The 14,816-nt window shown below is 36.9% G+C and overlaps 1 protein-coding gene across 3 annotated transcripts in view; it reads right to left on the reverse strand.

Annotated features, from left to right (window-relative positions):
- Positions 1 to 14,816, reverse strand: part of ADAMTSL1 (ADAMTS like 1) — an 890,862-nt gene that overhangs the window by 346,012 nt on the left and 530,034 nt on the right. For all 3 annotated transcript variants that reach the window (XM_074330338.1, XM_074330337.1, XM_019739192.2), the window contains one exon: positions 14,235 to 14,362. In XM_074330338.1, coding sequence (XP_074186439.1) covers positions 14,235 to 14,362 — 128 coding nt within the window. The remainder of the gene's footprint in view (positions 1 to 14,234; positions 14,363 to 14,816) is intronic.

Genomic DNA, 14,816 nt, shown 5'->3' on the forward strand with positions numbered 1-14,816 from the left:
GATTTGGAATCCTTTTTTACCCTCCCCCTCCTTAGCATAGCCATGTGCTCCCAGACAGCCATCTATCTCAAATAATAATAACAATAACAATAATAATAATAATAAAATTGCTTCCAAGATTCTCCATAACAAGTAATGTTTAATCTGGTAACACTTGCCTATGGAAAACTGATCTTAAACATTAAAGGTCTTTTGATCTTCTTCCTGGCAACTTCGCAGTTTTTTCCCATTAAATCTCCTTCATTACACAAAGCCACCAAAATTCTAGGACTAATGCATGCCCAACACACACAACCTCCGCTGGAAAAGCACCTTTGAAACAAGGAGGAGACAGAGGTCATAATGCTATGGGATTTTCAAATGCCTACATAGAAAAAACATCTCTCCCCTGAAGCATTCAGTTGAAAGGTCCCTGAATCCCAAGCAGGACGCACATTCATTTTTCACGGACTCTTTTGCGTGTGATGCAGCACGTGGTTCAAACAGATTAGTGCTAAGGGAGAGATTTATTTTTTTTCTGGGTAGATAGATATACAAGCCAAACTATTATGACAATTTGATAAATGTAGCTTTTGAAAATGCTTTCTGTCGTAATAATACAACAAACAACAAGGAGGCACGCTGCCAGGCATCATCCATCAGTAGGTGAGCTGCCTGGGAACAGACACAGCCCTGGTGTCACACTAGCTCTTCTCAGTCTGCCAGAGGCTCTAATGTGGCCTCAGGAGCCAAAAAAAAAAAAAAAAAAAAAAAAGAACCCGCCTTAAAGCTGCATTTTCAAAGCAATTGTAAACAGAATAGGAGGTAGTGTAAGCCCCACACTGAAAAACAGTGTCATAAGTTGAGGCCTTGACTTAAAAGTGTGTTTTTGGCACAGGTAACATATTTTTGTAACCTTAGTTTTATAATTCAACACCTCTGCTCTATACTAATCTCTCATTATAAAAACATTCTGAATGCTATACCAGCTTGGGGACCCTGATTTATGTATACAGAGAGAGTTACTAAAACTTAGTGTGGAGACCAAATTCAATATACATGGAAATGATGTAGGTTTAGGAATAACATTCTAAGATGACATCCCCTCTGGTTGTTTGATCTTCTTTTAATCACAGGTAACTAAGAAGGCTTCTTTGTACTTTTACAGATTCTTTAGCATCAGCTAAGAGGCTGCATAGCTGTTAAATTAAAATTTAGACTTGTGAAGATGTTACAGATTGAGTTTTGGAGTTTGTCCTGGGGGTTTCAAATTGGTTTACTTGCTATTATGAGTGTTTGGTATGTTCTAAATTGCAACGAGAAAACTCACTGCCAAGTTTTTTTCCAAACAAGTATGATTTTACATATCTCTGCCTGTTCTTCAAAGACAGACATGCTACAACAAAGCATCAAGTTCTCACAAATATGGGCTAGGGCTACGAAAATTAGGAGTATACTCATGGAATCAAAAAACAAAAAAGCAAGAAGAATGACATTGTAAACCATCACGATCATGCCTGGCTTCTAATGAAGCCAGAGTCTGCTCCAAGCAGACCGCGGAGACCATCCAATGAGACAATGTCCAACACACAGTCTGAAAGTGAAAATGAGCCCCTGTGCAGGGCTGTCTGGTAAATAAGTTTTTGTACACAGTCTTTTTATTGACAGTCACTTAACTCACATTTGAACCAGTATTAAGCAAGGCGTGGTGAAAGATACAAAAAGGATGACTTCCCTCACATTTATCACGATTAAAACTGAATTAAAAAAAAGTCCATGTTGAGTCCAAAAAGAACACACAACAGTATAACTCATAGTCAACAACTAATGGGCATGGTCTGGATACTAAATGTGGAAGGAATTGGAGAAAGGGACACGTTTATGAGAGGTGGGGTGAAGACGATATCTTAGGTGGGGTGTCCTACATGGGCCATATAGGTCCCAAGAGTATGACACAAGGAAAGCGAATTATAGAAACAGCCTTCTCTCCCTACTCCTGCTTCCCAACATACTACAGTAAGTTCTTGGCCTTAACAGTCACCTCAATCAATTCGCCCAACATTGACTGGGTACCTACTATGTGCAAGGCAGGAAGACATAAAGAAAAGCAAGATAAAACCTGAGCCCATAGTGCTGATAGTCTAATGGAGGACAGTGTCACAAAAATAACTCTAACACAAGCTAGACTATGTGAAAGTGATTAAAAGTGATACGAACAAATGCCATATAAATATAGCGAAGTGAGACTAAGGGCCACGGCTGGAAGTAACTTTAAATCACATTTAGGATTTTGATAGGTGGACACGAGCAGTGAGAGACATTGTAGGTAGAGGTCTCATCAGGAGAAGAGGCACAGAGCCAGTATAGGCCAACATTTTGGCAGATTCAAGCACAGTCCTCTAGCTATCCTGGACTCTTTTCACTTTTAGAAAACATTTTTTTTTCCCTTTTGTGTAAGGTTTATTTCACTCAGCATAATGCATATGAATACAAAAAGATGAGTTTTAAAATTCAGTTTGGGCCAAAATGTAAAGATGTGTCTTCATCACCCTTCTCATGCCATCTGATGTGGACAGTTATAGTTTTGTATTTTTTTTTTAAGTTCTTTTATTTCACAATTGCAGAGCACCACCCAATTAGCTCCATAAGTGGCACACCCAAAAGGTGGTCTTGGCAGGCACCAGAGTCTGCTGGGGCAAATTCCACTCTGTGGGGTCAGCCCCCACCCCTCCAGATGGCACAACAATTCATCCCCTGTAGTCATGGCCAATCTTCACAGTCAGTCAGACTGCGAAGATGTGCCAACAGCAATCAAGGCTCAACTGCAATAAAAGGGCACACACAACCCACACAAGGGACACTTCTGGAGCACCTGGCTAAGGTGACCAGGGAGACTGTGCCACTAGGCCCCACAGGACACCTACTACATGAGGCCACCCTGTTAAGACAGGGTGGGTACTAGAAAACATGTTTTTGTTCCTTTATTTGCTTTTCTCTCCTGTGGTCTATGGGTTTGATCCCTGAGACCCAGTGCCTAGCAAAGAGCCTGCTGTATGATTAGCACATCATAAGCATTTACTGAGGAAAGAAGAGAAGGAAGGAAGAAAAGAAGGGAGGGAGGGAGGAAGAGAGAGAGACAGGGAAAGAAAAAAAGGTCAAAGGAAGAGGGGAGGAGTAGAACAGACAGAAATGCTATAAGGATAATTTCAGGCCACAAAGAATTGTTGGCTTCATATTTGCCCTAATTTTTAAACCCTGAAACTAGACTAAAATCTTTCTATAATAAACTGAAGATGAAAAGTTTAAAATGAAACTAAATAGCTACCAAAGGAAAGAAACTTTGGCTTTTTTCTGTGAACATGTTTATTTTAACATATTTACTCAAAATTGTATTTGTCACTGCAATGCATTTGGTCTCTCTGAAGGATGGTGTGGGATGGGGGGTGGGGGGATTGCTGCCTTTGGCTGAAGACCCACTAGCAGGAAGGACATGCACTTTATAATACATACACACATGCCATAAGGTTTGCAAATGATCTTACATTTGCTCAGTAGCCAAAAGAGGCAAAAGAATGAGAATAAAAACAAATGTGTTTTAGCAACATCAAGTCCAACTTTTCCATCTTCCCCTTGAGGAAAATGTATATTATGAAACTCTAGGACTCTCACAACCTCACCCCACACAACCCTGGAGCTGGGGATTTATGAATTATTCTGGCTAGAGACAAAAGTTCTTCAATCTGCCCATATCATCCAGATGTCCAGTGCAAAATGGGAGCCTGGAGAATCTCATTTTTCTTTAAAACCCTTCACATTAAGAGCAACTTTTGCTCCTCTCCCTATTTAGCAGCAGAATGGTTTTGACTGCACATGTGGAGGAGAAAGGCTCACTCTCTCTCAGGGTCACACATTCAATTCAGAGTTTAAGGGCACCTTAGGCATTTGTTCAATATAAACATTTACTGAACACCTAGTTTATTCTAGGCACTGCCCATTTAACATCACAGATGAGCAAACTAAATCCCAAGAAACTACAACCCAGTCCAATGTCACACAGCTAGCAAATAGGGAGGCCAAGATTGAAAATTAATACTTTGATAAAAATAAATAAATAAATAAAGGAGTTAATCCACAAAACAGGATAAAGGTTCTCTCAGAGGCAATGAGACACAGTTGTGAAAGACGGGTTCCTAACCATGAGAATCTCTCTGTGTAGGAAAGGATCTCTGTCATGACCAGTGAGTCCTATCCCAAAGTCCAGAGGCAGGGATTGGCTCTGTAGCTATTTGAGGTTGGCACAGGAACTTACGGGCTTTGGCTGATGCTCACACATAAATATGATGTTACTTAGCATTCTATACTTATTCTTTCTGCATACAAAGCATCCATCCCCTAATGTATGCAATTCTGGTATCCCTCTTTTCTTGCTCTGAATATCTGGTGTGTCCCTTTAATTTCAATCTCTCTCTCTCTCCCTCCCTCCCTCCCACCCTCCCTCCCTCCCCCCTCCCTCCCTCCCTCCCCCCTGCCTCCCCCTTCTCTGCCATGCATCACAATCTGCTTCAGTGGTTGAAATCAAGCAACACAGTTAGGATTAGATAGACTCCCATCTTCTATGTTACAAATTGGGCCGAAACAGAGACAATAATAGAATTCAAGTACTATTAGGAAGCCATTTGCTTTTACGCCAAGAATGGGTAATGACAGATGCTGAATCGAAGGTGGGAAGTTAAACTTCACTCTGTGGACAGGAAATTTAATGAATCTGAGGGGAGGTGGATGAGAGAATTTGCATAAACCACTCCTGTCACTGGGCAATAAGTTCACTAACAACCTGGAGACTTAAAGGGTCTTATTTTTAGGCTTTATAATGGAATGAAAGAAAATTTCAGCAAGCATTTAGTGTATTTGGCACTTTGGGCAAGGGTGAGCTTTACTGATACTAGACGATAGGATAACCACACAGAAAAGTTATTGCCTTGGCTCACAGTAGTGCAGGGGCAATTACCACTTTTATGTCCTGACATGCTGATGTCCTTTGCTTTTCTTCCAAATTGCAGACTGGATCACTTCATACAAATGTGGGCGAGAAATTTAAGCACAAATACATTTTTTTAAATCAGAATATTCCTTCTTTTCTTCATTATTCTAACCTCTATATGCCCAGAGCACTGCAGACAAACCTCATCATTTCACTGTTAACTACTCCAATAGAGCAGCAGTTCTACTGCTAAATATGCATAAAATCATTTGGAGATTCTTTAAAAAATTATTAACATCAAGCTTCCACCCTCAGAGATTCTAATTTAACTGCTTTTCAGTGGGAGCCACATATTTGTATTGTTTATTTGTTAAAGCTCTCCAGGTGATTTTAAAGTACAGTTGGGGTTAAGAACCACTGCTACAGATGTATTATCTACTTACAGAACTGGAGGAAATTATCTTAGTTCTAAAATATCTTGCAACTATAATCAGTGGAAACTCAGTATAGAAACTTAATAAACTGGTGAATTCCCAAAAGCAGAAGCTTGGCCTCCTTGGGCTTTTTATCCTTAGTTATACCCAGCAAACTGCCTAATAAGATGTTCAATAAATATTTATTAAATGAATAAAAATTGAGGTTCTTCAGTCTTGGAAGTTTATAGGTTTCTAAGAATTTACCCATTTCTCTAGGTTATCCAATTTGTTGGCATATAATTGTTATAATAAGTCATTTACAATCCTTCCAATTTCTGAGGTATCCATTATAATGTCTCCTCTTATATTTCTGATTTTATTTATTGGCATCTTTTATCTTTTTTTCTTAGTTTAGCCAAGGGTCTATTCATTTGTCTTTTTAAAAAAACCCAACTGTTAGTGTAGTCAGTTTAAAAAATTGTTCTAACCTCTATTTGATTTATTTATGCTCTAATCTTTATTATTTCCTTCCTTCTGCAATCTGTGGGCTTAGTTTGTTCTTCCTTTTCTAGTTCAGACCAGTAACAAGAAGATTGAAGCAATAATAAAAAAACTACCAACAAAGAAAGGCCAGGACCTAATGGCTTCACTGATGAATTCTACTAAACATTCAAAAAAAAACAATACAAATTCTTCCTAAATGTTTTCACAAAATAAAAGAAGAGGAGGCACTTCCAAACTAATTTTATGAGGCCAGTACCACTCTGATACCAAAGTTAGACAAAGACACCACAAGAAAACTATAGACCAATATCCCTAATGAATATAGATGCAAAAATATTCAATAAAATCCTAGCAAACTGAATTCAACAGCACATTAAAAAGATTATATACCATGATCAAGTAGAGTTTATCCCTGGGATGCAAGGATGACACAACATATGCAAATCAGTCAATATGATACACATTAACACAATGAAAGATAAAAAAAACACATGACCATCTCAGAAAAAGCATTTGAAAAAATTTAACAACCATTTATGATTTAAAAAAAAAAAAACCTCTGAACAAAACAGGTATAAAATTAATTTACCACAACATATTAAAGCCAGATATGAAAAGCCCACAGTAAACCTCAAAATCAATGGGAATATTCCATTGTATATATGTCCCACAATTACTCAGCCATGACAAAAGATGAAATACTGTCATTTGCAACAACATGAATGGATCTTGAGATTATTGTGCTCAGCAAAATAAGTCAGACAGAAAAAGTTGAGAACCATATGAAGTGGGATGCAAAACTGAAAGCAACAAATGAAAAACACAAACAAACAAAAACTCATAGACACAGACAATGGTATGGTTGTAACCAGAGGGAAAGCGGGGAGGGAAGATGGTAAAGGGGGTCAAATACATGGTGATGGAAGGAGAACTGATTCTGGGTGGTGACTCACAATGCAATATATAGATGATGTATTATAGAATTGTACATTTGAAACATATAATTTTACTAACCAACGTCACCCCAATAAATTTAATAAAAACAAAACAAAACAAAAAAAACAATGGGAAAAACTGGAACGTTTTCCTCTAAGATCCCATAGAAGCAAGGAAGCCCACGTTCACCTTCAATATAACATAGTACCAAGAGTCTGAGTTAGAGCAATCAGACAAGAAAAAGAATTAAAAGGCACCCAAATTGAAAATAAATAAATAAAATGCTCTCTGCAGATGACATGATCATATGTGTAGAAACTATAAAGACTCAACAAAAAGACTGTTAGAACTAACAAACAAATTCAATAGAGTTGCAGAATACAAAATTAACATATAAAAACTGATGCCATTTCTATATAATAACAACAAACTACCAGAAAAGGAAATTAAGAAAGCATTCCCACTGACAATTGCATCAAAAAGAATAAAATACTCAGGAATAAACTTGACCAGTGAGGTGAAAGACTTATCCCCTAAAAACTATAAAACATTGATGACTAAAACTAAAGAAGATACAGATAAATGAAAATATGTTCCTGGTTTGGAAGAATTAATACTGTTAAAAGTTCATACTCCTAAAGAGATCTACAGATTCCTATAGAACCCCAAAAGATCTCAAATAGCCAAACCAATCCTGAGAAAGAAGAATAAGGCTGGAGGCATCACACTTCCTGATTCCAAATTAAGTTACAAAGTTATAATATCAAACAGTATGGTATTACATAAAAACAGACATATAGACCAAAGGAGCAGAATAGAGAGTCCAGAAATATGCCTACACATGTAATGGTCAACTAATCTTTGACAAGGGTGCCAAGAACTCAGAGTTGGCTAAGGATAATCTCTTTAATAAAAGATGTCAGGAAAACTAGATATCCACAGGCAGAAGAATTAAATTGGACCCTTATCGCACACCAAATACAAAAAAATTAACTCGAAATGGAGGAAAGATTAAATGTAAGACCTCCAACTATAAAACTACTAGAGGAAAACGGGGAAAAAAGCTTCTTGACATTGGTCTTGGCAATGATTTTTGGTCATGATGATACTGAAAACATAGGTAGCCAAAGCAAAAATAGACAAAGATAGACAAATGGGACTAGAAAAAATGAAAAAACTCCTGTGCAGCAAACATTCACCAGAGAGAAAAGGCAACCTATGTAATGGGAGACAGTATTTGAAAAACAAAAACCAAAAAAAAGTATATATATATATATACACACACACACACACACACATATATATATGTGTGTATATATATACACACGCATATATATAGATATATCTGATAAGGGCTTAATATCCAAAATATATACAAAACTCCTACAACTCAATAGTTAAAAAAACAAATAACCCAGTTAAAAAATAGGGTAAGGTCCTGAACAGATGTTTTCAAAAAGATGCCATATAAACAGAAACAGGCATATGAAAATGTGCTTAACAGGGAAATGCAAATCAAAACCACAATGAGATATCAATCAGCTCATTCCTGTTAGAATGGTTATTATCAAAAATACAAAAGATAACAGGGGTTGGTGAGGATGTAGAGAAAAGGGAACACTTGTATACTGTTGGTGAAAACATAAATTGGTGAAGCCATTATGGAAAACAGTATAGAGGTTCCCTCCAAATTAAAACCGTAACTACTGTATGATCCACCAACCTCACTTCTGGGTATGTATATCCAAAGGAAACGAAATTTGGATCTCGACGAGGTATTTGCACCCATGTGCTTGGCAGCAATATTCATAATAATCAAGACATTGAAAAAACCTAAATGTTCCTTGACAGATCAATGAATAAAGAGAATATAAACACACAGTGGAATATTATTTAGTCTTAACAAATATGGAAATCCTGCCATTTGTGATAACATGGAGGAACCTGGAGGATATTACAGTAAACGAAGTAAGCCAGACACAAAAAGACAAATACTGCACGATCTCACTTATATGTGGAATCTAAAATAGCCAAACTCATAGAAGCAGAGAGTAGACTGGTGGTTTGCCAGGGGCAGAGGAGAAGGGGGAATAAAAAGTTGGTCAAAGGATACAAAATTTCAGTTACGCAAGATGAATGAGTTCTGGAGATCCAATACACAGCATGGTGACAATAGTTAACAATACTCTATTGTATACTTGACATTTCCTAAGAGGACAGACTTTAAATCTTCTATACAACACACACACACACACACACACACACACACACACACACACACACACACAACTATGTAAAGGTGACAGATAATTTGTTTAGCTTGATTGTGGTGATCTGTTCACAACATACATATAATTAAACCATGAAGTTGTATACCTTAAACATATATAATTTTTACATGTCAAACACATCTCAATAAATTTAAACAAAAAAGATGTCCAGAAATAAAAACTTTAGAAAAGCTATTGAACTAACCAAATTAGGAATTTTTGAATAAACAGAAATAGACAGCCAAGAATTACAGATTTCCAATATGGCTAGTAAAGGTTATGGACACCAACCACATTTCCAGCTATCTTTTATTCCAACAAACAGGTTTATGAAATAAACCAGGCCATAAATTGGTCCCAAACATCCAGTCATTGGCCTTAGTGGATTCTCCTCCATGAGAGGAGATCAGATCTCAGAACAAAACATTCCTCTAAGATATATGACCTGGAATATTAGAAGTCCTGGTAATACATTTAGAGTAGGCTTTGACCCAAAAAGTAAAAGGAAGGCAACCGCAAACTCTCAAACATAAATCCCTAAATGTGAACTCTCCTTGAACACAATGAAAAGACCACCTCATATAAATGACATGAGTAGTTAGACCCACTCTGAACTTGTATATCTTTCTTTTAAACAAAAACTCAAACATTTCCAAGGAAAACAAGGTTGATAACATGCAATACTAGATGAAGAAAAACAGATAAATCTTGCTTTGGGGCTCACTTGAACTGAAAGTTCTAAAACCTCTTAAAACAAGTCCTGTGAGCCTTAATTGGATGTTATGATAGAGATGAGATGACTTGAAAAGAAAAAAATATTTGTTTAAGAAGCCAAATCTTAATGTTAAAATTTTTCTTTTGGTATTTATTATTATATGGTATAGAAATTAATTGCTAACTAAAGTTTATATTAGTGTAAGTATCAATATTTTTATGGGAGAAAAATTGTGTTTGCAATTAAAAAATCAGAGACGTTAGCTTACTTTCCCTTAGCTCAATTATTATGAAATGAGATGGTTAGAATGATTTTCCTAATTCCTGTGAGATAAGACTCTTTGGCATTATTTATTTTAATTTTTCTGTGTTTAAACTGACACCAATCTGGCAGCCATATCCTTTCGGAATAACACTATAATCTTACTTTTTTTAAGGCACCTTCATAATAAGATAATTTTGTCTCTTGTCTATCTAATAATTTTATTCAAAATTTGTATTCAATTCAAAATTTATTAACTTTTTTAAAATTAAAGTTTATTGGATTGACTTTTAAAGAGTGCTTTTATCTTTTACAGGTAGGCTGTTTTTGCTCTTTGGATATATATAAAGTTGATAATGCCTTCATTTAATCCATTGGGATTTAACAAAATATTTATACTCTTAATGTATTAATGCATCTATAATATTATTCTAGTAATCCATACTATTAACTAGTCTGCAGATTAATTTGGCATTTCAGAAAGTAAGAAAGGTCATAAAAGACCTTTACATATTCTTCAGCTCCCCATGCAAAGGTTGGCATCACATTTAAGATCATTTAGCTATCTGACTCGTTGCCATCTCAGATAAGCAGCAGTTTTCCCACTTTGACCTAGGACTTGGCAAAGACCTACTAACAGTGGTACATGTGGCATTAAAACACAGTATTCTGAAGTGCCTTAGGCATTTGGATCTCCTTATGGAGCTCATTTAACAGGCTGAAGACAAATCTAGAGCTCTCAGAGACAGATCTATAGTATTAAATATATATATAATCTTACCTTTTTTTTAAGGCACCTTCATACACATACATATTTATATAAGAGGATTTATGTAAGAGGATTGTTTTCACTAAACAACACACAGTACAGGTCAACCTGACAAATGTATTTGCTGAAACTATTATTTCAGCATATTTAGTAGGAAAGGTGAACAACAGGAAAGAGAAGAAGCAGCTTCTCAAGATAGTTGTTACAATTGTTTAAATTCACTTGACATAAAATAAAGGCCCATCATAAAGTACAAGTAATCCATTTTCTAATTTAAAAATGAAAAATGAAAGCAGACATTACCTACCACTTTGATACAAGTTTGGCAACAGTTGCATTATCAGAGTTACTCAATGAAACCCAATATAATCATACAGAAATTAGTAAATGTTGTAGAAAAAAGTTTATAAAGCGCCTTCCTTTGTTGCTCCAACTAGGATTGTGGGTAAAGGCAATTAGTAATGCTCCAATATCAGAAATTGGGAAAATTGAGCATCATTTACTTTCTGTGAACCTCAGAAAAAGGACGGGGGAGAAGCCAAGGAAAGAAATCTGCTCACTATTTCCCTGGGCCAGTGCTTTTATCCCCGGCATCAAGCACTGCCAGTGGAGAGTGAAGGATTTAATGTTTAATGCTTATCTATATTTTCACTTTGCTTTGCCTCCACTGATTTTTTTTTTTTAATCCCTGTAGCCATCAAACGGTCACTCTGAGAAGATGCTCTCTACTTAGAAGGTTAACCAAGCCTCCTCACAAGCTCCCAATCCATCAGCAAACATAACTAACACCAGAAGTTGAATAGCTACCATCTATTTCATAAAATCTGGGTATTTTAGCTCTCTTTACAGTTTTATCATGTTGGGAATAGAATAATTATTAGCTGGTAGACTTTAAAATATCATTCCTATAATCTGAGAGAGCATATGACCAGGGCTGAAAACTGGCCTGGCAGATTAATTCAGCAGGTAGAGGAGTTTGATTGGGGCTGAATTTGAATTCTTACCATTAGACTACTACACACATTCCTGTCACCTGCTGGGTCTCTAAGACACATACATTCATAACCTCTGATTTTCCCAAGAGTATAAGGTCACTAAATTGAATTCAAATGTATAAATCTAGAGTGTAGAGATGAGAGAAAACCTACTAAGCTCATTAGCCATTAAAAATAAATAAGAAAGCCATAGAAGACCATCCATGGTAGATTTCAAAAATGGTCCCATTTCTTCAGCCTCCCTACATCACATGCCTTTCCATATAACATTTTCATGCTCCCATTTTGACTCTTTGACTCTGAGCTCGGTCAAGTGACTTTGGCCAACGTGCATTTAAAAAAATCATTACAGGATTGTTTATCTGTGCCCCAGCACATATTCTGACACCATTCTTCCACAGGGCTTATATTGTAAAGTGAGTTTATGCTCAGCTGTACTCATTCTCATTCTCTTGAGACAAACGACTCATAGGTCAATTCAGCTGTTCAGTCTGTTCTTTTAATATTTCTTTATGTTCTTACTGGATTTGAAAATGTAATCGGTTTGGAGGCCCTTTTCCCTTCCTCAAGTCCCTAAAGAATGGGTGGTCCACCCCTCTCACCATTTTGTAGCTTCCTTTCCAGCTCAGTATGTGTAACCTGAATGTATTTTTTCAATATTTGAAAGTCAAATAGAGACATGTATTCTATACATTTATCATTTTAGAATTTACATTCTAAGGTTGCAATCCATTATCAGTACATGACAACTGATATCTTCTATAGTAGCATAATAAAATCTTAACACCGGGAGTCTTAATTTAACCACATGACAAAAATAGTATTTTTGAATTTCACATAACATCAATATTTGGTAAAATGCTGAATGACATAATTTTACTTGATATTAATTTATCCCTTAAGTTGCTTCTCAGTCTCTTACTCAATAAAAGATTCTCACCATGTGACATTCACATCACTGAGTCAATATGCAAGTTTCCATGCATTTCTTACTAGCTTTGTGAGACATATGTTTTGGATCATCTCTAAAGAACATTCAAGCACGCTAATTTGAGAAAACTACATAATAGGAACATTCCAAATTTGTGCATTTTGGCTTTACTGATGCATGTTTATTATCAGCTATGCCTCACAGTGCTGTAACCATGGTGAGTCATGTCGTGCAGACTGAGGAAGTTTTTGACGTTCAAGATTAAGAGAACAGGTGAATCATAAGGATGAAAGGCCTACTCTTTCTTATGAGCTCAGGGATCTGGTTTGATATGAAGTTGACCTCCAAAGAGACAAACAATCCAACAGACCCATCTTCAGTGCAGAACCAAACATCAGAATAGCTAAATACCAGAAGTGATCTGGTTTCTTGCAAGATATGCGCTTTAACCTTTTTTTCCCAGGGTATGTCATTCCCAGTGGGACCTGTCTGGAACCAAAATGGACTGTAGTTATCAATGGATTCAGTGAAGAAATAGCTATTGAGCTCCTAATATCTGTCAGACCCTGTGCAGGCCTGGGGGATATGGAAAGGAATAAGACTCAGACCCTGATTTCAAGAAATTCTCACTCTTAATACAATAAGTTGACATTTTCCTGAACTGACATCTCACCACTTTTCTGCTGTTTGGTTATGAAAAGTCTAGAAGAATCAGCAGATGTATACTTTTTCCTTCTTCTGTTTTATATTTCATAATATATGGTAACTTGAATCGAACCTCTTACTTGCCACATATAACACTTTTCACTGTCAAATAAAATACTACCATTTACACTTTATATTTCACAGTTTGGAGAAAAATCTAGTCATGGACCAAATAGTTCAAGAAGCAGTTATGAGCTATTATTATTCTATGTGAAGACTTTCGATTCTAACACCTCAGGCCTTTTCCTATCAGCTTGGAAACCATTAATTACTCTCGTTTCCACCTTCATCATGGCTCCCACAATTCATGCCCAATTCCCACTGCATTTCTACTCTCCCAGGTCTTCTTATAGTCAAAACTCATCCTTCATTGAACTGAATAACCTTAGGGAACTCCTGGCCACTGCAACATATAAAACAACTAAACCAAATTACTATGCATTTGTAAAGGACTTGGAAACACTGGCATCCAACACAAGCTCAATATGCTATTAATGTTAATATTGTTGCTATTATGGTCACCATAAATAAGGTGGTGCAAAAAGTACATGTTGTGGAATTAAAGGTACTAGATCCACTTCTATTAATACATTCTTCTAGTTCTACACATAAAATTTGCTTGGTAAATGAGATAAATTCTATATTGCTTCCCATAGGAGTATATAAACACCTAGCTGGAGAGGCACATATTTAATTCTTTGTACCGTCCTTTTATGTCTCGAATCTGCTACCTCTGCGCCTTACCAAAGCCCCCTTTGGGTACAGGACTTACTTGCTGCTGAGACAGCGTCTGAGTGAGTAGGAGGCCCCTCCGCCGCAGGTGCGTGAACACTCGCTCCACGGGCCCCAGGCATCCCACAGACTGTCCCTGTCCTCCTCGGAGCGTGTTGTCCTGGAGCTCTGTGACAAACGAGAGGATGGTCAGTATCATGTCCCCAACACACCCTGAAACATATGTCCTAAAAGGTGGGTGGCCTGTATGTCTGTCCATGGTGGCCTTTCTGGGGATGAAAGAGTGCATCCGATTCTTTCTAACTTAATAATGTATATATGTTTGGGGAGAGGGATATTTGACTTTAAGGACCCTGGGCCACAAATGAAGGGGTCAAGGGATTGTACAAATAGAGCAAATGGAAAAGGGGGACAAAAAATAGGAATCTGGGTTAGTGGAAGACACATTGGAAGAGAGTCAAAATTTTGCACGGAGTTCATGGGTCTACTTCTTGTCTCTCTGTGAAGAGAGAAGCTTGTCATGTGCATACCAGCAGTGCTCTCCAGAAAAGCATTTCATGCAATTGACAGTTCTTTTTAATGAAGCAATGTCATTCCCCGTTTTCAGATTTGTGCATTAGAA

This window comes from Rhinolophus sinicus, linkage group LG04 (genome assembly GCF_036562045.2).
Source record: "Rhinolophus sinicus isolate RSC01 linkage group LG04, ASM3656204v1, whole genome shotgun sequence".
In the NCBI taxonomy this organism is placed as follows: domain Eukaryota; kingdom Metazoa; phylum Chordata; class Mammalia; order Chiroptera; family Rhinolophidae; genus Rhinolophus; species Rhinolophus sinicus.